General features: G+C 34.4%; 1 protein-coding gene across 12 annotated transcripts in view; it reads left to right on the top strand.

Moving 5' to 3' along the window:
* Positions 1-3,292: 3,292 nt before the first annotated feature.
* LOC144964414 (putative N-acetylgalactosaminyltransferase 9) overlaps positions 3,293-27,577 on the top strand; it is a 29,608-nt gene continuing 5,323 nt past the window's right edge. Inside the window, exons 1-8 of one of the 12 annotated variants that reach the window (XM_078898644.1) lie at positions 3,293-3,512; positions 4,198-4,555; positions 7,373-7,539; positions 8,122-8,299; positions 13,056-13,256; positions 16,228-16,345; positions 18,330-18,417; positions 25,276-25,373. In XM_078898644.1, the coding sequence (XP_078754770.1) occupies positions 4,215-4,555; positions 7,373-7,539; positions 8,122-8,299; positions 13,056-13,256; positions 16,228-16,345; positions 18,330-18,417; positions 25,276-25,373 (1,191 nt within the window). In that variant the 5' untranslated portion in view covers positions 3,293-3,512; positions 4,198-4,214. Of the gene's footprint in view, positions 3,800-4,197; positions 4,556-7,372; positions 7,540-8,121; positions 8,300-12,327; positions 12,532-13,055; positions 13,257-16,227; positions 16,346-18,329; positions 18,418-25,275; positions 25,374-27,577 lie in introns of all 12 variants that reach the window. The other 11 variants (XM_078898647.1, XM_078898639.1, XM_078898646.1 and 8 more) reach the window with 11 other exon arrangements.

Here is a 27,577-nt window from a genome sequence, read left to right as displayed (position 1 = left end):
TCCTGCTATTTAAATAGTTGTACCACCTTACGATGCAATGATATAAGTGCCTGCTCCACTCACTTTTCTGAATTAAAATTCACCCAAAATACCGGAGCATACTCAACTTCTCAATCGTTTCTATGTTATATGTTTGGGTTGAGAATATTGGCTATTAAGCTTAAATGCTGGCCAACTAACTTTGCGGTGTTTGTGTGTGATACACCCATGACCTCAAGAAGTCAGGGAGAGAATGCTCAAGATAGACATAGAGTTGAAAACACTTTTTTTTTTTTTTTTTTTTTTTTTTTTTTTTTTTTGAGTGGTGGATAACTCATATGGTAGAGTCGCGCTCTCCCCCGCCTGGTGGAGTTGTCATACCGGTAAGGTCGCGGGTTCGAGCCCCCATCGCCGCCGCGAAATTATTATTCTCTATTGTTGTCTGACATTTGCCTACTCACTTCATTTCTTGCTATGATGCAATAAATATGTAACCTATTAGTTATTTGTGCTTTGTCTGGAGGACTGATTACACACTTCCAATGAGTTTGAACCGGAAGAAAGGAAGGGTTGACGTCACGTCTTCCGCCTCCGATTAGAACATGGAACTGAATGAATTCTATATTGCAAGGTAATTCCATTTCTTGCTGTAGGCTTTCTTCTTACACGTCAGAAGAGGATGTTGTCAATGTAATTTGTTTAATCTGCATTGCTCAGTTCAAAAGAGAGAGAGAGAGAGAGAGAGAGAGAGAGAGAGAGAGAGAGAGAGAGAGAGAGAGAGAGAGAGAGAGAGAGAGGGAATGAGAGATGCTATAATAATAATAATAAATGGCATTTATATAGCGCTTTACCCCGTTGTCACAGGCTCTAAGCGCTTTACAGTGATATAAAACAAAACATATTACAGTGAGACAAGTGTGAAGGAAACGTGATACGAATTCAATTTAACAACAACAAAATATTATGAAATTAATATTGCAACATTATGACGTAAAAAGATAAATCTTTAAGCGAGATTTGAACGTTGTCAACGAATCCGAGCATCTCACGTGTGACGGGAGAGAGTTCCAAAAATGGGGGGCTGAAAATTGAAAAGACTGTTCACCTATTTTACTCAATGGCTTAGGTTTGACAAGGATTGATTGGTCACTGCTTGACCTCAAGTTTCTATTGGGGACATATATGTTAAGAAGGTCTTTAATATAGGAGGGACTGTTCGTGCTCAGGGATTTGTAGACAACAGTACAAATCTTATAGGCAACTCTTTTTTCAACAGGAAGCCAATGTAACTCACGGAGAATATACCTTTTTTTTTTTGTAAAGAGCTTTTATATAGCGCAATATCCACGCACTTGTTCAGAGCGCTTTACAAGAGGTCTCTGGCCAAGAGCAACACCAAGTTAGACGGGACATTTACAATTATTTTCAGACAGAGACAACGCTGTTAACGGACAGGTACTCATTTTACACCTGAATACGATGAGAGAGAGAGAGAGAGAGAGAGAGAGAGAGAGAGAGAGAGAGAGAGAGACAGAGAGAGAGAGAGAGAGAGAGAGAGAGAGAGAGAGAAAAGAGTCTTTTTCAAGGAGTACTATGCGCCGACCTTGGCTCGAATCCAGGACCTTCCGATCCGAAAGCGAGTGCCATACCACATGACCACATAGCCGCACCTACCATAATGTTGTAGAAATTTCAAATTATATTAGAAAAAAAAAAAAAATGATTACAGGTCTGAGGCTTAAACAGTTAACTGTTGTACTCCGGGAAAACACGTTATTAAAAATTTGGCCAGAAAACTCGTCCTTCAAACATCGATCGATGTAAATGACTAGCTCTCATCTTGGCAAACATTTTCAAACCTGGGACTTCGTTTCCTAAAGTCCCAGGCTTGAGAGTATTTGACAAGATAAGGGCCATTTACATCGATCGATATTTGAAGGATGAGTTTTCTGACCAAATCTTTAATGACGTGTCTTTTCCAGAGTACGCCTGATTCGATTGAGTTGGTCACGTTTGCAAAACTAATATTGACCCTAGAAATACGCGTTAGCTCTCCTCTTTCTAGGTATTGACCATCCCACTGTTCGTATTGATTTAATTATATCGATCAAAATATCGATTAAAACGCTTTGTTATTTATATACAATACAGTAGGGACACACCTCATTGTGATAGACTTGAATATGACATCGGCGTGGGAGATATCGATAAATCCTTCCTGTCGTTGCTGCAACAGATGTAGGTCTATCATCACGTTATTCTAGTCGGCTATGACTATGAGGTCTATCAATAAAAACTACAAATTTACCAGCTAACTGTCGTATTGTGGAAAGACACATTTTTAAAAATTTGACCCAAAACTCGTCCTTTAAATAGCCATTGATTCAAATGACCCTCATCTTGACAAAAACTCCCAAACATGGGACTTCGCGAAGTCTTGAATCAAGTCCCAGGTTTGAGACATTTTGCCAAGATATGAGTCACTTAAACCGATCGATTTTTGAAGGACGAGTTTTCTGGTCAAATGTTTGAAAAAACTCGTTTTTCCACAGTAAGGCAGTTGACTAGTTGTTAATTAAAGAACTGTCATCCATGTAGGATTGAGGATAAGCCCCCTTCATTGACCACACCCCCCCCCCCTGCCTGGACTAAGCCCCCTTCATTGACCACCCCCCCCCTTCCTGGACCACCCTTTCCATTGTGTTATTAGCTACTGTTGTTCCATTATTTGTACCTACCGTCACGTAAAACGTTAGGTGCTACTGGTAACGGAACTTATCTTTTATTAATGAAATATTTAATACGATAATATCCAATAATAATGATGATGATGATGGTGATGATGTTAATGGTGATGATGATGATGATGATGATGGTGATGATGATGATGATGATGATGATGATGATGATGATGATGATGTTTATGTTGTTGATAATGATGATGATGATGGTGATGATGACGACGACGACGATGATGATGATGATGATAATGATGATGATGATGATGATGATGATGATGATGGTGATGATGATGATGATGACGGCGGCTCCGAACATTCATAGAGCACTTACACACACATTCACACTCACAGATACGATAAAAAAAGGTAGCCATAATAAAGAAGATACGTTGGGGTTTTTTTTTCTCGTGCCGAGGAGATAGATATCACCAACCATAAATCTATACCATCAACATATAAAGATAATTTTTTTTCCTAACCACTAACCACCTTTTTTGGTACCCCCCCCCCCCCCCTCACCCCACCCACCTCTTTCTCCTCCCTGGACGATGAGAATTACCCCCCTTGCCTCCACTGTGAACGTGAGAAAGAAAATAAAAACATTAATGGAAGTCTAGCCTTATTCCTTGTGTGCGTTGTGTAATATATCTAGACGTCTATATCTTTATTGCAGTTAAACAAATCCACTTATAATGTCATGACAAACGTAGATAATTAAGTTCCTTGTTTTGTTGCTTCAGATTATTGCAGGAGCAAGCTTTCACTTTCATCTGAAAGTGTGTAAGTGTCAGTGTAAGTTGTAAGTGCTGTGTGGTTGCTGTGCTGTGCTTTCCGTTGTTTGGACTACGAAAATGTCTAGCTATCAAAATCGTGACTGAACAGGTGGAAACATTCTCACGCTCATGTCTGTTTGCTTCATTTCGGGAGGCCTTCCGAAAGCTCCTACATCCCCAGTATTCCTGTTTTATTATGTTTCAGTCTCGGTTGTATTTTTTTTCATCGATTCGGTGGTTTCAAAGTGGTTTCAAAGTGAAAGCAAAATATTGAGTATTGTTTCTCGTTCAAATTTGAACAGTGTTGTAAGTTAGTGTGTAAGTTAGTGTAACTTTGGCCCTCTTCTTCCCCCTCTACACATTCGCTACATTGACATTAGCCTAATCTTATTCTTACCATCTATCTACATCAACTAAATTGTCAAATTAATAAAATCAATCCGTGAAGTTTTTAAAGAGATTCTGTGGACACTACAAAACATCTATCTTCATTTTGATATCAAATTAATTAAAAGCAAACATTAATGTATTTTTATGTCTTTATTACTTTATTGTTTTTTGTTGTTGGCTGAAGAAGGGTTTTGAGCCCGAAACGTTCCGTGTTTGGTATTTTGTTCTTTTTTGAAGCTGTTATGTTCATTTTTGTTTATTACTTTATGATGTTTATCGATGTTTTTGACTACTTTATTTGTTGATTATTCCAGATAAACTTGAATTGACAATGAGTTTTCTTCCAAGATCATTTCGAAAACGGAGATCAACTGTTCTCTTGTTAGCGTTATTAGCAATAGCTGCTTTTATATGGATAATGTCTTATTATGAAATTGTTGGACTGCCCTCATCAGAGGAAGATAAAAAACTTTCTCATCGTATTCTACGTTACAAACGTTACAAACAGTCAGAGCCACATCGGTCAGGCCCTGGAGAATTTGGGGAACCCGTCTTTTTACAAGGGGATGAGAAGAAATTGGCTGATAGCTTGATGCCAAAGGAGGCATTTAATAGAATTGCTAGTGACAAGATTTCATTGGAGAGGTCTATACGAGATGTAAGAGACAGAAGGTGAGTTAATTTCTATCACAAGTAAAGTTTATGATTACTTATGACCATCATGTCTATTGACTATATTCGTTTATTACTTCTCTGTGTTAACTCACTCAATCCTATCCTAGACACTTTTGATGCTTTTCAAAATTGGAAAAAAATGTGTTAAAAATGAGCATGTGCATAGATAGTTTTATTCAACTACCAGTAACATGTAAAAATTAAAAACATTAGCTTTGACTTTGATGCTACGCCTATAATTTGTCTCAGAAAAATGTAATAAATAGGCATGGGGTAAAAGTAACCCAGGTATACAACGGATATAGTTGGTGCTAGGGTTGAGTGAGTTAACTTGGAAAGAGTCGGGGACCAGCTTATGGGGTAGTCGGGGTCCTGATAGCTCAGTTGGTAGAGCACTCGCTTCACACGCAAAGGGATCCAGATCGATCCCAGGTGCAGTTAAGACTTTTTCTGACTCTTCCATCGTCCACCCAATCGTGATTGGGTAGCTGGGTCTGTTAGATCTGGTGGAAAATACTATGCTATATTCTATCCAAAGGATAGCAAACAATTGCTATTGTCCGTTTTGTGATATAGAAACTGGGATAGACTCTGGCTTCGTGGACTCCATGGCTTTGAAGGACGACTATTTACAAATTTTATGGGATGCTGGAAATTCATTCACCATTCGATGGGAAGGTCCTCTGGTTAAAAAATAAAAAAAAGATCCCAGAGCATTTATATAGCGCAATATCCACTAAACATGCTCAAAGCGCTTTACAAAGTGTCCCTGACCAGGAGTAACACGTAACATATAGAACGAGACGTGATGCCTATTAGGCGATAATACAATTTTTCCAACAGAGAGAAAGCTGTTAATGGCCAGGTACTCATTTTACACCTGAGTACTGTGAGAGAAAGTGAGTAAAGACCCTTTTCCAAGGACTCAACTATGCGCCGAACAAGGTCAAGCCCAGGACCTTCCGATCCAAAAGTGAGTGTCATACCACTAGACCACATAGCTGGTTCAAATCTCGATGATGTACATCTCGTGACTTTGGAATTATTCTGATTCTGTCACATACAATTCTATTGATGACAGACTTTTAAGGACAGTGCATTATTGACAAAATTAAATGTTTCCATTTTTTTCCCTTACAGACATTCGTCTATTTTTTTCAAAGAAAATAAATTAGTCTGTTGTGGATGAAAAATGGATTGGTGCAAGATTGAAATTTGATTATAGTGATGTTTTGTCACAGTTGTATTATGCAGACCTGCTAACCCGTATGATTTCACGTATTTTAGTACGATTTTTGGACCCATCTACGTGGAAACGATTCCAAAGGATTTAGTACGATTTTTGGACCCAAATACGTGGATACGATTCCAAAGGATTCAGTACGATTTTTGGACCCATCTACGTGGAAACGATTCCAAAGGATTTAGTACGATTTTTGGACCCAAATACGTGGATACGATTCCAAAGGATGTAGTACAATTTTTGGACCCAAATACGATTCCAAAGGAATTAGTTCAATTTTTTGGTAATATTTTAATGCTTTTTCTCAAGGCTCAAGGTTGAAAATGATACATTTGGTGCAATGATACATACATACATGTCATACATCAACTGCTGTATAGTTCAAATTTACAAAATGTGAGGCATCATACATCACATTTTGTAAATTTGAACTATTATTATAATTTCAGTTAGTAATAGAATGCTGGTACTAATACTTTTTTCATACCTTTATGAGGATTTGCATAGGATTATTCATGTAAGCTTATTTTATAATTTAAACAGCATTTCAGCTTTACTTCTTGTTAAATAGAACATTTTAAAGTGGAGATTAAATTGAACTAACATCTTTGACAACAAAGCCTTCAATAAAAACTGTATTACTAATCAGCTTTAACACAAATGGATTATTTCCTTTTATGTATATATCATTGCCGGCATTTTATACGTCTGGACAAAAAATTTCCTTCTTGGATGAATAAAGTACATATTATTATTATTATTATTATTATTATTATTATTATTATTATTATTATTATTATTATTATTATTATTATTATTATTATTATTATTATTATTATTATTATTAGTATTACTATTATTATTATTATTGTTATTATTATTATTACTATTACTATTATTATTATTATTATTATTATTATTATTATTATTATTATTATTATTATTATTATTATTATTATTATTATTGTTATTATTGTTCTTCTTCTTTTTCTTCTTCTTCTTAATATTATTATTATTATTATTATTATTATTATTATTATTATTATTATTATTATTATTATTATTATTATTATTATTATTATTATTATTATTATTATTATTATTATTATTATTATTATTTATTATTATTATCACCATCATCGTCATCATCATCATCATCATCATCATCATCACCATCATCATCATCATCATCATTATTCATCATCATCATCATCATTCATCATCATCATCATCATCATCATCATTATTATTATTATTATTATTATTATTTATTATTATTATTATTATTATTATTATTATTATATTATTATTATTATTATTATTATTATTATTATTATTATTATTATTATTATTATTATTAATATTATTATTATTAGTGTATGAAGTGCCAATAGACATAGTGTCGTGTTATAGTTATAGAGATATGAGATTTTGCTCTATATGTCCCATCTGAACATTGTTGGTTGAAAGTCACAACTACTCGGTTATTGGCACCAATTACATTTGATTGATATTAAGAAAAAAATCTTCCATAAAATAAAAACTGTAACTTTTCCACTTTTCCTTTGTAGGTGTTTATCGGTGAATTACCCTAAGGATTTGCCCAAGGCCAGTGTCATCATTATATTCCACAATGAGGCTTGGTCGCCATTGCTACGGACAGCACACAGTGTCGTCAATAGGTCACCTCCACAATACCTTCATGAAGTCATCTTGTTGGATGATTTCTCAGATAAAGGTAAGTTTTCAAAGGGAGTATTTCATATCATTAACCTTTAGTTTTAGTCCATTGTGAACTTGACTGATGTTACATTTATTGGGTAGTCAGTAGAAAGTAGTAGTCCTTTAGAGTCATGTGACCCATGTAGTCAGATTGAGGTTTTGTAAATTGGAAGATATGGCAAAGATTATATTAAAAAAAAGAAAAAGATAAAAACGTTTAAATATTTGCCTTGCTGAGTAAATCAAAAATACCATGGTTTCATAGATGAAAAGAAGAAAAAAAAAAAAATAAAAATGAAATAATAATGTAACCAAAAAGGAAATTTTTGTATATAAATATATTTATTTATTTTATCCTGGTTGATGTAAAGAAATCAAGTGTAGAAAGTCAAAAGCAGTTGATTTGACAATGTGAGCTGATCAAATGTTTTGGTAAATGATTCCTGTCATCATTTTAATCTTCTGTTAATTAAGACATAAAAATATTTCAAACTTGACTCCGATAATTTTCTTCATCTATCGACACACAGTGCCATGAAGAAGAATGCATTATAGTAAGTTAAAAAAAATTTTTTTTTATCTAATCCTCTCTATGTAGCTCACCTCAAAGACCTACTCTATAAATATGTCCAATCTACATGGCCTGATGGCATCGTCCACATTGTGAGGACACAGGAACGGTCTGGTCTTATTCGTGCCAAAATAGCTGGTGCTAAAGCAGCGACAGGGGATGTGTTGGTTTTCTTGGATTCCCACTGTGAAGCGAACACGGGTTGGTGAGTCAACAGTTATCAATTGATTTGAGATTTGAACAATGGCTTGACTTGTAGCTTGTATCATGAATTGTGGGATAATTTATTATAAACGTTGTTGTGCATAACCAGTGATTTTTTACTATCATTGATCATTTATCAAAAGATACTATATATGTTTTGTTATTTTACTATCATTTATCAAAAGATACTATACATGTTTTGTTTTTTTTACTATCATTTATCAAAAGATCCTATACATGTTTTGTTTTTTTACTATCATTTATCAAAAGATACTATACATGTTTTGTTTTTTTACTATCATTTATCAAAAGATACTATACATGTATTGTTTTTTTACTATCATTTATCAAAAGATACTATACATGTTTTTTTTTTACTATCATTTATCAAAAGATACTATACATGTTTTGTTTTTTTTACTATCATTTATCAAAAGATACTATACATGTTTTGTTTTTTTTTACTATCATTTATCAAAAGATACTATACATGTTTTGTTTTTTTACTATCATTTATCAAAAGATACTATACATGTTTTGTTTTTTTACTATCATTTATCAAAAGATACTATATATGTTTTGTTATGGATTGCTCTGGGAATAGTCGTAGCATTAGGAAAAGCATTCAGCATGGTGCAATCTATTCAAAAATTAATCATACATTTCCCTTTGGTAGCGCCTTATCCCGTTTGCCTTGGCTTCAATAGATTTACTGTGGGAAAAATTACAGTTGTGGTTCGTTATTGATTTGTGACATGACAATGTCCATAATATTTACATTTGTCCTCATGGTTGAGCACACATATTTGTTGAATAAATTTCAATACACGACCAAATTCACACACATACACAAACATACATACTGGGTGGGGTTCCTGACCTCCCATAGTGGTCAGGTAGGCACTTACTGTGTCTTCCTATATCTGTTTTTCAATATGCTTTCTGTCTTTGTCTTGGAATGAGATTACTTGGTTTTGTCCTGGCCCTGGCTGGGAGGGAAACCATCATTTGTATAGTTTTTTGAGATTTAAATTTTTTTGTCTTGTAAATCACCTCTTTGTTATGCACTGTATTATTTTTGTTTTAACTTTATAGTAAACATTTGGCTGTATTCCTCTAAGTGGGGACCTGTGCTTGTGTCAGGACGATACTTTTAGGTGATCTCAAACTAAGTACAATGATGTGCTCTTGGAATCTACATCTGTTTCCTGTTTAAACTAATTCTCCTTTGTCTTACTTTTTCTTGGGTGCTTTACTTGTAATTCTATAACTTTTTACTATCCCATTTTCTTCCTTTTTACTGCCGCTGATATAACCTAAATGTGTTGCAAGCACAGTAAAACACACATACACACACTTACGCATACATATACACATGGACACATACACAAACACACATACACACACACACACACACACACACACACACACACTTCCATACATCACACAAGCACACTTGCATCAACAGACCTTCGACCATACTTGCAAGTACTCCATCCATATCGTAAATAGTGGTAATTGCTGGTATTCCCATAAGCCCTTTAATTTACCCAAATACCCTTTTCTACTCCCATCCCAATCCCATGTCCTATTTATTGAGGTGTTTACTATGAAGATGGCCTTGACACATGATTGGGGCTAGTTATGCTTTCATATCTCTTAATAATAATAATATATCTTTATTGTCCCCGAAAAAGTGGCAATTTGTCATTTGGTTACACATTTATAACAATACAATATTGACATAGACACACTCACACAAGATGCACACTAGTAACATAGTAGTTATCGTAAAAAAAAAAATTAAAAAAAAAAAATTCATTTTCAATTGACAGGTCTGCCATCAGTATGATTTCCCATATTTTAATACACTTTGAAGTCCAAAATATGAGAATGTGGAAATGATGACTTAAGTGTGCTTATCTAAAAAGTCAGTGAATTTGTAACAAAAAGGAGAAAAAAATGATAAAATTGGAATAGTTGAAGTCATTTAATATCGTCTTCACCCCGATGAGAATCTGAGTATCCAGACAGATGATTGCCATAGGAATTACAGGGTTTTCCTGTTTTCCACCATTTTGATAAGTCTCCATAAATTCGGTGAATAGTTAATTTGAAATTTTGATTGGTTGCACGTAATGAAAATATATATTTTTTTGGGAAGAAAATTTAAAGAAGTTCGTATAAATATTTGTAAAATATGTGATTAATCTTTTCAAATGGTTGAGGTTGGTTTTCAATACCGATTTTATGTTGTGATGTGGACTTTTGATGGCCATATCAAATAGGCGTTGATGATAAGAATTTAGAAGTGAATCAAACATACCTGAGAATATCCAATCATCTTGAATCTTAGGGTTTATAACGATTGCACCATTCAGTGGATTCATCTTCATTGCATTTGGACAGGTTGTCGGTAAACAAGAGGGCAAGGAGGGTAGAGGAAACTGCCAAAGTCTGGGGTTTATAAAACTGGCTTTCTTTGAGTTAAAATAAAATATAACAAAAGGTCAGAGACTATTTTCGGTTACATTCTTTGTTAGTAACAGGTGTAAATGAATGATGATTGAAAACAAACCAAACAAAAAACAAAACTAAAATGGATGAGAGAAGACCTTGGATGTTGCTGGTAGACAAAGTGTGTTTTGTTTTCAAGAGATTCACGCTGTCTCCTTTCCCAAGTTTTTGATTGGAGCTACCCAAATCTCTGGCAACCAAAGAAGGGGGATAACTCTTCCCTCTTTGAATCGATCCGATGTCCCTTTTTTTTTTTGGTTCCTTTTTTGTTTAATTTTTTTTCTTTTTCTTCGTAATGCAAACACCTTCGTTTCCAGCATTTTGTCCAGATGACACACTAGTCTGGATAATGGGACTGCCAAATGACGTATCCATTTTGAATAAGGAAAGGCCTCAAAAATTATTCTGATATTGGTCAAGTACAATATTTCACTTGACAAATATTTGTTTAATGTAAATCATCATTTGTCAGATGCCACAGATGAAATTCATAAATTGGTTTCTTTTATTTTTATTTTATTCCTTGAACTTTTCTTCTTTTGTTTTTTTTTTTTTTAGATATCACATTGTCTTCACTTTTTATTTCCTATTTATATATATATGTGTTGTTGATAAGAATAATATATGGTTTTTATATAACGCTTTACTCCGTATATCAACAAGCTCAAAGCCCCTAACAGTAACGTGACAACTTTCACTCAAACATACAACCACTCAAACATGCAATATGAAACAAAGCAATATAATTCTACAGTGTTACATATCCTGTTTAAATTTTTGACAAATATTGGGGGGGAAAATGTACTTGAAAAAAAAAATGATTAAAAATTTTTTATCTTGTATGTCAATTTCTACTCTTGATTATTATCAGTGATGCTGTTGTGTATTTATTTTTTATAGATTTGATTTTTTCATTAGCCTTATTGAATATAATCATTTTGCCCATTGAGTTTTCAAAATTTTTTATTAAGAATTGTAAACAAATTACCTTAAGCTGATCCTTTTATTTCATCCCATTTTTTTTCTCTTAACTTTTCTCGCTACCAGAATTCATTATTTTCCTATTCCAACCAAGATAAAGATCTGAACACGTGTGTATTAAAGGTGCCAGCCAAAGCAAGAAAGAAATATTCAAGAAAAAAAAAAACCATCCCAAAAAATCAATCTGCCTTGACTGAGGATTGAACCTCAGACCTTCTGATTACCGGTCAGACGTGCTACCATTACACTACAGAAGCTCCTGATAGTTGGGAAATTTTAATTCCTATATTCTTCACAAGGGTACGCGTTTTATGCTGTGAACCCTCGCTTACATCAAACAAAACATACATTGAACACGAGAGGACAAGGGCGAAGGCATTTGAGTTGCTCCATTTTTATTTTTTGAAAATGTTAGATTGAGAAACACACTTGTTCAGATATTTATCTTACACCGATGCCTGTTCCCTAGTTTCTCAATATGATATTCCAACCAAGATGACTTTTTTGATACTTTTTATTCCTTATTCTCAGGTTAGAACCTCTGTTGAGTCGAATAAAGGAAGATCGAACGGCTGTTTTATGTCCTGAAATAGACCTTATAGACAAAAATACCTTGCAGTACTCGGGGACAGGCAGTCACAGTACTGGTGGCTTTTGGTGGAGTCTTCATTTCTCCTGGAGACCAATCGCCAAACGGGAACAGGCCAGACGTTCCTCCCCAATTGATCCCATTAGGTAATTGTGACGACGATGATGATCACTTATCAGCTGTGTGCTAGATACTGTTGGGATAACATTTATATCGTCTCAACATAAGAAATAAAGTTAGACAATCAGGAACAAAAAGCAAAAGACCTGAAGCGTTTTGGGTGACCTGAAGCGTTTTGGGTGATCTGTATAATCTATTTGACCGGGTACTCTGAATTCTGATATTTGTTGTTTTATTCTGGTTAATTTCTGCCCCTCCCCCTTCCTCTTTGGCTATATCGTATTGCAAAGGTAGTTTTTTTTTCACTTGTTTGTCAAGGCATCAAAGATCAGTGTAGTTTTTTTTCACTTTTTTGTCAAGGCATCAAAGATCAGGTAGTTTTTTTTTTCACTTTTTTTTGTCAAGGCATCAAGGATCGTTGGACGATTATCTTCAAACACACACACAACATCACTGATAGGTGTCAAGCAAGTGCGGAAAATAATTCAGGGTTCCGTGTCTTGCCTATAATATGTGAATTTTATTCTTTCCTGTCACACTTACTCACTAGGCTGGAGCCCCTGTTGGCTCCGATTGCCGAGGACCCTCGTCGTGTAGTTTGTCCAATAATCGATTCTATCGATGCGGAAACCCTGGAGTTTTCTAGAAACGGAGGTTACCAGATTGGTGGTTTTACATGGAGTTTGCATTTTACGTGGCAGGATGGAATTCCCAGAAGTCTATCAAGTCCGAACTATATCGATCCGATACGGTAATGTATTTTTGAAACTTGTTTGGCTTTTACACTGTGTTGGATAAAAAATAAAAAACTTGTTTGGCTCTTACACTGTGTTGGATAAAAAATAAAAAACTTGTTTGGCTTTTACACTGTGTTGGATAAAAGATAAAAAACTTGTTTGGCTTTTACACTGTGTTGGATAAAAAATAAAAAACTTGTTGGCTTTTACACTGTGTTGGATAAAAAATAAAAAACTTGTTTGGCTTTTACACTGTGTTGGATAAAAAATAAAAAACTTGTTGGCTTTACACTGTGTTGGATAAAAATAAAAACTTGTTTGCTTTTACACTGTGTTGGATAAAAAATAAAAAACTTGTTGGCTTTTACACTGTGTTGGATAAAAAATAAAAAACTTGTTTGGCTTTTACACTGTGTTGGATAAAAAATAAAAAACTTGTTTGGCTTTTACACTGTGTTGGATAAAAAATAAAAAACTTGTTTGGCTTTTACACTGTGTTGGATAAAAAATAAAAAACTTGTTTGGCTTTTACACTGTGTTGGATAAAAAAAAAAAAGAAAAGAAAGCTTCTCCTTGTAACTGTATGATTAAAAAGCTGTAAATTCAACCGTCTGATCATTGCTCCTCTTTGAAATGTGACCAAAATTCATTTTAGCTTCACTTGTCAGTTGATTTTATTCACAATTTTATACTTCATTCTTCTCTTTCTCTCTCTCTCTCTCTCTCTCTCTCTTTGTTTTCAATTTTAATCCACTGTTGCTCAGGCTGTTATCCTTTTTAGTGTGATGATTTTCTTTCTTATGCCAGTAACCAATACTTTCAACTGATGGCCGATGTTACACTTTTTAAGCTTCAGTCGATTGTTCCAAAGTTCTTCTTTACTTATCAATGTTGTGCATGGTAATCTGCCTGTTTTAACCAAATGCGACTTTCATCATCATCATCATCATCATCATCATCATCATCATCATCATCATCATCATCATCATCATCATCATCACTATCATCATCATCATCATCATCATCATCATCATCATCATCATCATCATCATCATCATCATCACTATCATCATCATCATCATCATCATCATCATCATCATCATCAATCATCATCTTAACACCTCTTTGAACATTTTGCTTCGAGTCTTAATTTTATCTATATGTATGGTGTCATCTATTGCAAATATAGCATCAATGTTCATGGAATAGTAGTTGCTTATTATGACTCATGAATGTTTTCTTTCAATGTCTTGCTTATAACTAGTGATTTTTCTAATGCTCTAGTTGGTTACTGTTCTTATCCCATGCATTCCTGGCCCATAACGTGTAGATGCGATGCTAGATAAGATTTATTGAGCCCACGGCTTATTGATGCCATATGTCAATTTTATTTTTGATAATTGACATAATTCACGGATTAGATTGCAGTGGATGGTCATGTTATCAAATATGTCAAGACAGATTTTTTTTTTTTTTCCTGAATAGTGTTCATAAAAGAGGTCTGTCATCTCCTACATATGGGGGTCTTGATAGCTCAGTAGATAGGTCATTCACTTCACACACAAAGGAACTGAGATCGATCCCGGGTGCAGTCGAGATTTTTTTCTGAGTCCACTCAGCAGTGAATGGGTAACTGGGTCTGTTAGATCTGGTGGAAAGTGCTTTGAGATAATCTGGCATCCTATCCAAAGGATAGCAAGCAATTGTTATTTCCCGTTTCATGCTACAGAATCCGGGATAAAATCCGGCTCCATGGGCTTTAATTGGGCTCTGAAGGATTCCTTTTCTCCTACATTTGCTTCGTGTATTTCATCCCATTCAAAGGGCAATAATTACTTATTTCATCCCATTCAAAGGGCAATAATTACTTATTTCATCCCATTCAAAGGGCAATAATTACTTATTTCATCCCATTCAAAGGGCAATAATTACTTGTGTCTATGTCAGCTTTGGCTTTTAATCATCGGAAAGATCAAGCTTACGTCTGTTTCGTTCCCATGTCAATCTATACGCATACCTGCCAACCCTTCTTCCGCTTTTGGTGGAATCATTGTCACTCTTCCTTTTTGTACTATTCCGCCATTTTCTCTAAAATTCCGATTTACAAAACTGATGATAAAGGTAAGAATAAAAAAGAAGAGCAAAGAGGGGAAGGGAGGGAGGGGGGGGGGCGGGGGGGGGGGGGGGGGGGGGTTGAAAGAGGTGAAATTCCTATTTTTTGTCTCAAATTCCTATTTTCATGCGTCCTGATTTCACTTTTGGAATGTGAAGCGTTGGCAGGTCTGTATACGTTGTGTCAAGGGGCAGGGGAGGTGTTAAATAATGTTGTATATCGAATTTGTTTCAAATCAATATTTTTACACAAGAAATTTTTATCACAACATGTGGTTTACTTAAAATCGGAATCCATTTTAAGTTCTTACCTATAACTATGACATAAGAAAAAAAGTGGAAAGTTAACTTTAATGTTTCAAAATCCATGCTTTGTGTTGATAAAAGATGATAAAATTTCAAACTGCGAATTGCAATAATTTTCACAATATTATTATAAGCCTTTTTGTAAATAAATAAAAAGCAAAGAAACGTTTGCTTACTCAAAGGAAACTCCCAAAACTCTCGCCTTGATATTGAAATGGATGAAGTGTTCACCAGTTTCTACAGGGCTATGTGGTCTAGTGGTACTTGTCTTCGGACTGGAAAGGCCAGGGTTCGAATCCTGCTCTGAGCCACACATAGTTGAGTCCTTGGAAAAGGCTCTTTACTCACATTTTCTTACCATGCTCAGGAGTAAAATTAATACCTGGCCGTTGTTTTGTATTTATCTGAAAAAATTGTAATATCACGTAACATGTATCATGTCTCATATTACATGTCAAGTGTTGCTCTAGTCTAGGGACCCTATGTAAAGCACTTTGAGCACGTTTAGTGGATATTGTGCTATATAAGTGCTCTAGTTTTTTTCATGATGATCTTCTATGACCACAGATCTCCCACCATGGCTGGTGGCCTTCTGGCTGCAGACAGGAAGTTTTTCTTTGAAGTTGGAGCCTACGATCCAGGCATGGACGTCTGGGGTGGCGAAAATCTAGAAATTTCATTCAGGGTAATTCATTCTTGTTCTGAAAAGTTGGTCTCTGTATTTTTGTTTGTTTGTTTGTTTTATTAAAAAAAAAAAAAATTATTTATTTTTTGGAGGACTTGGTAGCAATTAGAATAATACCGAGTCCTTTTTGTGTACTGACGATGTTCTTACTGACAATAAATCATTTTATCAAACACATAAGGGAGGCTATTTGTAAAGGTTAGTTTTTCATATGGGACAGTGTGGCTCAGTGGTACGGTCTTTACTTCATACCCGAAAGGTACAGAGTTCGACTACCCGCCTTGTTGTGTGGCCTTGAGCAAGTCACCTCGTCCTAGCTCACTTTGCGGTGCTGCACTGCGTCTGATGCCTGGGCTGGGTTATTCCAGTCTTCCCTTGGAATAGACCCTAACGAAAAATTTCCCCTAGGATATGAATAAAGGGAATTTTATTTTATTTTATTTATTTTAGATCATTTTCTCAATTACACAAGACAGGTTTTCTGTTCAAATAACATTGTAATGAAATTAGCGCTATTTCTCGCTAGTTTCACACTGAGTCAAGATGAGTAGAAAAAATACCTTTATCCAAGAGGCAGCATCAGTTTGAGTTTTGAGTACAAGTAATTTAGGCAGACATAGAAATAGTTTTTTACAACTTGGGATTCCATTGTCCAGATACACACAATGTATTGTTTTATTTTGTCATTTCAATGCCTTATGGGTCTATTTATTATTAAGTTTAACAATTTTGATACCATCAGGGTCACATTTAATTTTGTCAAGAAAAATGAATTGACATTTAGAAAACAAAAACAAAGGGGAAAAGATTACTATTGTGATGGCAAAAAGAGTTCTAGGGGTTGACATAGCGGCCAACTGTCCCGATTTGGCAATCTGGAGAAATAAAAAACCTGGCATGTCTCAGGATTATGATTGTTTGACCAGCAAATCAAAATAAGGAATAGAAAAATAGAGAGTAGATCTCTTTATATCGAGATTATATTTGATAACAGTCCAAAAATAAACTGCCATTTTGGGGAAATGACAGTAGTGCACGTTGGAGTGTCCTGTTTTGGCTTTGTGGCAAGTTGGCCGCTATGGGTTGACTATAGGTTGTCACGTGCCATAGCTTGGGTGCTGACTGTTTACATTTCCACATTTCAAATTATTCCCCCTTTTGGGACAGCATGACTCAACGGTATGGTCTTTGCTTTGTATATGGAAGGTACCAAGTTCGATCAACTGCCGTTGCATTGTGTGGCCTTGAGCAAGTCACCTCGTCCTAGCTCAATTTGCAGCATTACATTGTGGCTGATACCTGGGTTATCCAGTCTTCCCTTGGAATAGACCCTAGAGACAAATTTCCCTTATGGGATGAATAATGGGAATTTATTTATTTATTTAAAAATTTTTTTTTTTGGCTCTTGGGCCTGCATCTGATTTAGGTGACTTTGTCCATTGTACCATGTGACTATACAATACTCGTGGTGCCAAGCTCTTTGCTGATGGATAATTTGTTGATATTCAAATTTTTAAAAATCTGGTTGAAACAAGTTGTAATTCCATTGTTTCCAAACTTGCCGAAACATTCAATGGTATTGTCTTTTGTTAGTTATACCATTTTTGTCATACCATCAGTACTTGTTGCCAGTTTGTAAATCAATAGTCACTGGCATATTCATTAAAGGGACTCAACACTGCTAGAAGATGTGAATAGTAAAGATTAATGTATAAACATATAACAGATTTTTAAAAAACCCAAAACAACAAAATATCAAACACGGATTGTTTCGGGCTCAAAACCCTTAAAGTATTCTTAATGTTTTATTATTTGTCTTATTAGCTGAGGAAGGGTTTTGAGCCTGAAACATACAGTGTTACGTATTTTGGCATTTTTCAAAGATGTTATATTCATTCTTATTGATTCCTTTGGCATATTTATTATTGTCATTAATCAGAAAGTCATTAATCAGAAATTGACATCTGCTTTCTCCCCCCAATAGGTTTGGATGTGTGGAGGGAAACTGGAATTTATTCCTTGTTCTCGAGTAGGACATATTTTTAGGTCAAGTCACCCTTATACTTTTCCTGGTAAGTCATATTTCTATGTATTATTACATTACACTGACTGTACTGTCATGTGTCAAGTCACCCTTATACTTTACCTGGTAAGTCATGTTTTTAAGTATTGTACATTACACTGACTATACGGTCATGGGTCAAGTAACCCTTATACATTACCTGGTAAGTCATATTTCTATGTATTGTACATTACACTGACTATACTGTCATGGGTCAAGTCACCCTTATACTTTCCCTGGTAAGTCATATTTCTATGTATTATTACATTACACTGACTATACTATCATGGGTGAAGTCCCCCTTTTACTTTACCTGGTAAGTCATATTTCTATGTACTGTACATTACACTGACTATACTGTCATGGGTGAAGTCACCCTAATACTTTCCTTGGTAAGTCATTGTAATTGCCGTTTATCAGCAATTTATTGAACCACTTGTCAGAAATTTATAAAACCTTTTGTCATCATCTCTTCCTCAGGATCATGTTATAACCAAGGAAGATAATTTTTAAAAATTTATTTTTATTTATATTTTTTTGTATTATTATTATTTTACTTAAGGTTTTAACTGTCAGACTCACAAACATATCATATATTATGATTCATTTGTAAAAGAAATCAGCTATTCCGCTTGTGCGTCTATGTGGTCTAGTGGTATGACACTCGCTTTCTGATCGGAAGGTCCTGGGTTCGAGCCTTGCTCGACACATAGTTGAGTCCTTGGAAAAGACTCTGTACTCACATTCTCTCACCGTACTCGGGTGTAAAATGAGTACCTGGCCCTTAACAGCGTTGTCTTTGTCAGGAAAATTGTACAGGCCTCGAAATGGGCCGGGAAAACCGGGAAAAGCCGGGAACTTTATTTTGAAATTTCCCGACCGGGAAAAGCCGGGAAAATCGGTGAAAATTGTCTGGGGCCGGAAAAAGCCGTGAGAAAAATTTAGGTGAACAACAACCCAACATGTATTCTTCCGCGTAATCATTACTCAACCTGCGAACGATCGGCTTAGAGCATGGCAGCAGCCTCTTATGGTTTCCTCACACTACTAGGCCCTATGTTATGACGATCGACCCAATCAGCAAAGTCCGGTCCGCATTCGTAGAGTACACAGACTATTACCATGTTTCCTGTGCATGACGTAATTATAGTGGTTTAGAGTCATCGCTGAAACACTGGAAGACAGCAATGGGATAGTTGCGTCAGTTGTTGAATAAATTATCCAGGCACGGTTGATAAGTAAAAAAAACAAATTATGTTGTAGTTACATTTGAAACAAACAAAGTATATCACTGATCTCGTCTCATTGAGATATAAAGAATGATATAAAAATCAAGAAAATCGGCCGATAAATAAAAAAGTTGCTAAAAAAATCGAAAATAAACAAAAGCAATTTTTAAAATCGAATTTATTCGTAAAACAGTTGGTTTTCAACCGATTTTTCTGAAACAAGGACCAATGTTCTTTTTTCAAGCCGATTTCAACAATGTGACTTTCAAATTCCTCAGAATTATATTTTTTACTTTTAGATTTTGGCTTTTAGGCCTACTCAAAAAGGTCTTATATTCCTTGCCACTTGCACAACAATAGCGTAATACATCGACGGCGAGAAGCGTCTTTGTTTCGACCAGCCTGTTCGGTTAGATAGCCTGTGATTGGTCGAAGACTTAAAGACGCTTGATTCACTCAGTCGACTCATCATTGTCGACAAGACAAGAGTGCTAGAAACACACATCCCTCCCCTCATCTTTGTAGTGTGTGTGAGTGTGTGTTTTTGTTTTTTTGTTGTTGTGTTTTTGACTTGGTCATGAATGCGATTGTTAGCTAAGCTAAGAAAGACGGTCGACGTCCTTGGGCTACTTTAATTAATTTTCGTGACTTGTTATTCAATTATTTGGAGATGGCAGATTAAGGTCGTTTACTCATTGTAATTTGTACTAAGTTTGTTTTGTCTGTCTCTTGATTAACTAGCTTTATTTCATTCATGTGCAATTCAATAAGTAGGCCACAAGTCTTTAGACGCTACTTTCTCTCTCATAGTAATATTCAAATGTCTTTTTCTCTCTATTGATTTCTCTTCTCTTTGTCTCTTTTCTCCCCATTTCTCTCTCTCTCTCCCTCTCTCTCTCTCTCTCTCTCTCTCTCTCTCCTCTCTCTCTCTCTCTCTCTCCCCTCTCTCTCTCTCTCTCTCCTCTCTCTATCTGTCTCTCTCTTTTTTAAAATATTTTTTTTGCATGTTGTAGGAGGCCTAGACTTTACAGGAATACGTCCAAGTATTAATAGCCAGAGTCAATATATTTCTTTCTCTCAGTCTCAGCCACTCTCTTTTCACTCACATCTCTCTCTCTCTCCTCTCTCTCTCTCTCTCTCTCTCTCTCTCTCTCCTCTCTCTCTCTCTCTCTCTCTCTCTCTCTCTCTCTCTCTCTCTCTTTTTTTTTCCCCCACGGATGGTGTAGGCTTAGATACTGGATGGCTTGTTATAGTTATGTACTACGAGTCAATAATTTCCCCCTCTTTTCTGATTCTCTCTCTCTCTCTCTCTCTCTCTCTCTCTCTCTCTCTCTCTCTCTCTCTCTCTCTCTCTCTCTCTCTCTCTCTCTCTATATGAGCCAAGGTCAAAAGGTGCCCGCCTGATACCAGTGTTAAGAAAATTTGATTTTTACTTAATTATGGGCTGTTTTCATTGGGTTAATGCTTGTAATCAATTGATAATATGAAGAAGAGATAAAATGAGATAGCTCAACATACTCTGTTCAACAGAATATGAAATAAACAACTTGAAAGTGAAATTTGAATGCTGTTTGGCATGTGCTTAAAACGAGGTCAACGCATCACCTTTTTAGAAATCATGTAGAAATTAAATGTGATGTTTTAGCTCACGTGATTGAAGTTTGACTAATAGTATAAAGTCAAAATTTACTTTTAAACGCAATTGCAGTATATTACAATCTTATTAAGTTTCATAAAGAGTTCTTAAAAAGTTGGTGTTGCTTGTGACCTTTGGTGTCATCAATCACAGCACAATTCTAAGACTCGACACGAAACTTTAAAGCTCATGTTTAATGTTTATAAAATGTTTTATTATGAGAAAAAAGCATAGATTTACTATCTGAACTCAAATCTTGGAGTAAATGTATACCGTTTTGCCGATATTGAGGTTTATTGGTTTTGGTGTCATTTGTCACAAGCAACACGGCATGCGTGAACACGTGGAAGTTTGTTTCGTTAAATGGCGATTCGCAATTTTGATCCACCCTTCTTACCAGTCTTTGAAGTGCAGCACTTTCATTTGCCTTTCCAGCCTGGCTCCGGGCAGAAAAGGTAAGTTGAACTTTGGTGTCATCGCCATTTTACATTGTCACAAGCAACACTTGATATTGGATATTATAAAGTGCCACCAAAAAATTATGTTTTCAGCTGTTATTCTATTTACAAATATGATATTATGACATCTCACATAAGACTGATTTTGACACAGTTAATTATTTCCTTGTAATTCTAATTTTTTTATGTTTCAGGGTTGTATTAATCAAGAAAAAGACAAAACTCAAGCTTTTGACGAATCCAGATAAAAGAAGAGTAGTCAAGAAATTTGATTTGATTTACTATTAACACACTAAATTACTACAAACTAGCAGATTTGAGCAGTAGGGCGGATGTTACCGTATGGTTACATGAATTCATTACCGTGGCTGATATTTATCTAGTGTTTGTGTGACTTTTGGTACTTTTTGTGACCATTGGTGTCATTGGTTAAAATGTCACAGATGACACTTAAGTTTGAAGTTTCTAATGTATTTCTGTTTTCATGTTCTTCAAAACTTGAAATGTCATTGAATTACATTAAACAGGCTATATTACATGTGTTCAGTTGCTATTCTTGATTTATTGAGGCAAAATTGCGTTCTAGTGCCGATTTTGACCAAAGTCATAGCAACAATGGTATTACTAATTTCTAAGTATATTTCCAATTTGAAAGTATTTAGTTTCTTAAAATATCATTGAATTTCATTTTAGAGTAGGTTATTGTGATTTTTTGACTGAAAATAATGATATATTATGGACGAAAGTGTGATTTGGTGTTGCTTGTGACATAAGTAATGGTGTCACCGGTCTTATGTCACGTCACATTCAGATTCTCTATTTTCCATGTATATTTCTATTTTTGAAGTCTTTGGTTTCTGAAATATTATTAAATTCCATATTTAACTGTGGTTATTACACTGGTTTGACTGAAATTAATGATATATTGTCGAAATTGCAATTTGGTATTGCTTGTGACATAAGTAATGGTGTCATCGGTCTAATGTCACAAGTGACACAATGTCGCTAAATAAGATATGCTTTGGTCACATTATTTCCCAACATTTTATTCCAAAAGTTTCTGAACATTGCTGGTAATAACCATATGCAATATTGTTGTTGTTGTTAATGTACAAACATTTTTATGAAATAATATATTTGCATTCTATGTTGCTTGTGACCGATGACACCAAAAAGCAACATTTTCTCCAATAGTTGGTAATATTATTGTACTATGATTGTTGTTGATTGTGTCTTTTTGTCTATAACTTACTAAATAAAGTTTGATACTCAACAAAAATCATTTGGTTATTGAGTTTTTTGTCTCATTTTGGTGTCACCGGTCACCGGTGACACCAGCAACCTATAGGTATTGTTGACGATATTGTGCTGCGTTAGACCTTAAAGTTATCTAAAGGGCCTTTGATTCATGAAGTACAGGGTTTTTGCTACACATATAGAAACATGAATGGACTATTATGTCACTTTTATTTTGAGAAAAATAATTGGCACCTTTTGACCTTGGCTCATATATATATATATATATATATATATATATATATATATATATATATATATATATATATATATATATATATATATATATATATATATATATATATATATATATATATATATATATATATATATATATATATAGGTAGTGGTAACTGGTCTAGAATTGATGAATATGCTTGAAAATTACTACCTTAAAATTTTCCCTAGAGCCTGGAAAAAACCTGGAAAAAGCAGGGAAAAATATTTTCCTGAATCACTTCTAGGCCTGATTGTATTATCGCCTAACAGGCGTCATGTCTCGTCCAACATGTTAAATGTTGCTGTTGACCAGGGACCCTTTGTAAAGCGCTTTGAGCACATTTAGTGGATATTGCGCTATATAAAAAAAAGCTCAAAAGATATCTCATAGGGAAGATTTTGTTTGGAGTGAAACAGCCCAGTAATCTAAATTCTTCTTTAGTTTACACAGGGATACAGTAATCTAAATTCTTCTTTAGTTTACACAGGGATACAGTAATCTAAATTCTTCTTTAGTTTACACAGGGATAGAGTAATCTAAATTCTTCTTTAGTTTACACAGGGATACAGTAATCTAAATTCTTCTTTAGTTTACACAGGGATACAGTAATCTAAATTCTTCTTTAGTTTACACAGGGATACAGTAATCTAAATTCTTCTTTAGTTTACACAGGGATACAGTAATCTAAATTCTTCTTTAGTTTACACAGGGATACAGTAATCTAAATTCTTCTTTAGTTTACACAGGGATATTTGTAAACTGGCTCGTGTCAATTACAAAAAATGAAATTACAAAAAAAAAAGAATGATGAAGGCTAAGGACTTGTTTGAATTTCCTTTCATCCCAAATGAGGTCACGGATTTACCAAGCACACAATGCATTGAACATGAGTATTTAAATAATCAAGATTTTGTGATGAAAATTGTTGAAAATTAAGTCATTGAAAACTGAAAAAAAACTAAAACAATTTTGTTGTGAATTTTAATTTAGAAAAGGGAGTGCATCAAACTCTTATGTTGTCAACAACAAGAAATGGAGTGAGTAGAAAATTGTCAGAAGACAATAGAGAATTAAACACTTTCCAGCTGATGGGGGTTCGAACCCACGACCCTGCTGTTATGACAACTCCATTTGGCCATGAGAGGGATGCATACCTGGCAAATCTTACGAATTTTTCGTAATTTTACAAATTTTAGACACTTTTCAGAGCCAATTACGAAAATACGAAATTTTATGGAAAATTACGAATTTTAAAATCTCAGTAATACTTAAATAATGATAATAATAATAATAATAATAATAATAATAATAACACAACAACAACAACAACAACAACAACAACAACAACAACAACAACAACAACAACAACAACAACAACAACAACAACAATAATAATAATAATAATAATAATAATAATAATAATAAATAACAATAATAATAATAATAATAATAATAATAATAATAATAATAATAATAATAATAATAATAATAATAATAATAATAATAATAATAATAATAATAATAATAATAGTAATAATAATGATAAGAAGAACTACTATTCTACCACTACTATAACTACTACTATAATAATGATGATGATTTTAATAATAATAATTAAGTATTTCTACAGTGCATTAGCATGACGATGTAATGTTTAAGTGATCATCAATGTCATATTGTGGTTGTTCGTGCACGATTTCCTAAATTACTAATTTCCTTGTCAAATTACTAAAAATTGACATAGAAATGACTAAATTTGAAGTTTTTAATTTAGCAGGTCTGGGGATGCTCTGTATTTCGACTACATCCACCACTGGAGGTAGTTGGTTCAAACCCCCATTGCCATAAAATATTTATTCTCTATTGTCTTCTGGCACTTTTCTACTCACTCCATTTCTTGTTATTGTTATGTTAAGTCTTAATCCTTTTTTTATACATTTCTTTTTCTCTATTTATAAAAAAAAATAATCTTTGATTCACGACTTATCAAGCCCTGATTATTTATGATTTAACTATAAACATTTTTCAGGTAATAAAGACACTCACGGTATAAACTCCTTGAGACTTGCCGAGGTGTGGATGGACGATTACAAACGATTGTTTTTCATGCATCGAAAAGACTTGATGGTACGGACATTGTTGTAAAAAATTTTATGAGAGTGATATAAGATGTCGGTGTTATGAACATGGTGTTCTTAGCGGGCATTGTTATAAATATTCTATGATGGTGTTATAAGATGTTGGTGTTATGAACATTTTATGATGGTGTTCTTAGATGGCATTGTTATAAATATTCTATGGTGATGTTATAAGATGTTGGTGTTATGAACATTTTATGATGGTGTTCTTAGATGGCATTGTTATAAATATTCTATGATGGTGTTATAAGATGTCGGTGTTATAATAATAATAATGATAATAATAATAATAATAATAATAATAATAATAATAAATAATAATAATAATAATAATAATATAATAATAATAAAATAATAATAATAATAATAATAATATATCTTTATTGTCCCCAAAAAAGTGGCAATTTGTCATTTGGTTACACATTTATAACAATACAATATTGACATAGACACACTCACACAAGATGCACACTAGTAACATAGTAGTTTCGTAAAAAAATTTTTTTTTTTTAAATGAGAAGGTGATGGGGTTTTCTGACTTCTCATGGTGGGTGGAAAGATCAAACTTGCTGTCTTTTATCCCCCATATGTGTTTTCATTTTCCATGTTGCTGTCTGACTTGGCTCTAGATTAAGATTGCTCGGATTTTTCCTGGTCCTTGCAGGGATCCTTAACTGAGAAGGAGGCAGTCAAATGTATAGAGTTCCTTTTTTGAAGGATGATATTTTTTCCCCTGTAAATCATCTCTCTGTTATGTACAATTAAAGGTTTTTGAATATATGCTATATTTTGTAGGGATTTGTGTTTGTCCTTCATAATGGAATCCCTTACTTCTGCCTGGATGGGACTTTTAGGTCATGTCAAAACAGCCACACTGATGGATTGCTCGTTGAAACTTCTGTTCCTTAATCAATCAGTCTTCTTTTTATTACATTTTCTTTGGTGCTTTTAACGTCAAATCCACAACTTTTTCCTGTCATCTTCTGTTTTACCGGCGCTGAAATGCCCCTAATGGTGTCGCAAAGGCTGTAAAACTTAAAAACAAAATGACAGAAAGAAACATGAAAAGGCGATTGAAAACTTTCTGTATAATTCATCAAATTCATTGCTAGGCAAATGATCTGGTGCCATTTTTAATTTGTTTGTTTTCATTGATCTCCATGCATCTTTAATTCTTCCTCTGTTCTTGTCCCCGGTGAGACTTTTTGGTTGTGGCCTTGATGGAAAGGCAGACAACTCTCATACCTGGGAGGTAAAATATGATCTGATTCACGGTCTCTGTCCAATTTTCTGGTGGATGACCAGATGGCTGGGGTTCCAGACCTCCTTTAATGGGCAGGGTGGCACTTACTGTGTCTTCTATCCCCCTTTATCTGTTTTCCAACTTGCTTTCTGTCTTTGTCTTGGAATGAGATTACTTGGTTTTATCCTGCCCTGGTCGAACTCTTTGTCTCTGTAAACATTTATTTGATATGATATGATATGATATAAGTCCAGATTTATGTAGGCTTTTACAGGCTTTTATCTGCTCTTGTGCATTTGTGAATGTATTTAATTCAAGTCTCTCAAAACTGGGCATGCCACATAGTGGAAGGAGGTGTCTGATTTTAACTTTACAAACAGTATTTTTCTGTTTCACAATGAGCATCAAGACAGCACTTGAATGCCTGCAATGAAGGGGCGTCGACAACTGTTGCAGGCAGGCGGTTCCATTTGTTGACTACCCGAACTGAGAAAAAGTTCTGCCCAAGGTTTAGAGAACACCTTTCTTTGGAGAGTTTGAATCTGTGTCCTCTGGTGTTGCTGGTGGAATCAAGATTTAGAGGGCTCATGCTAACAGAGTATAGATTATGTGTGTATTTGAACACTTATTTGAGTGTGTTCCTCTTAGTGGGGACCTGTGCTTTTGTTAGGATGAGTCATTTAGGTGATCTCAAACTAAGTACACTGATGGTGTGATCTTGGAATTTACATCTGTTCCCTATTTGAACCAGTTCCCCTATGTTTTACTTTATCTTTGGTGCTTCAATTGTAAGTCTATAACTTTTTCACTATCCCATTAGTTCCTTTTTACTGGTGCTGATATGACCTAAATGTGTTGCAAGCGCCGTAAAACCCTTAAAAACAAAAACAAACAAATGAAGAAGAATTAATTTTAAGTTAAAATAACCAAAGATGTCACACACACACATT

The sequence above is a fragment of the Berghia stephanieae genome, chromosome 2 (genome assembly GCF_034508935.2).
Source record: "Berghia stephanieae isolate SIO BIC M18660-M18661 chromosome 2, UCSD_Bste_1.3, whole genome shotgun sequence".
Taxonomy (NCBI): domain Eukaryota; kingdom Metazoa; phylum Mollusca; class Gastropoda; order Nudibranchia; family Aeolidiidae; genus Berghia; species Berghia stephanieae.
This window is presented reverse-complemented; position numbering and strand designations above follow the sequence as displayed.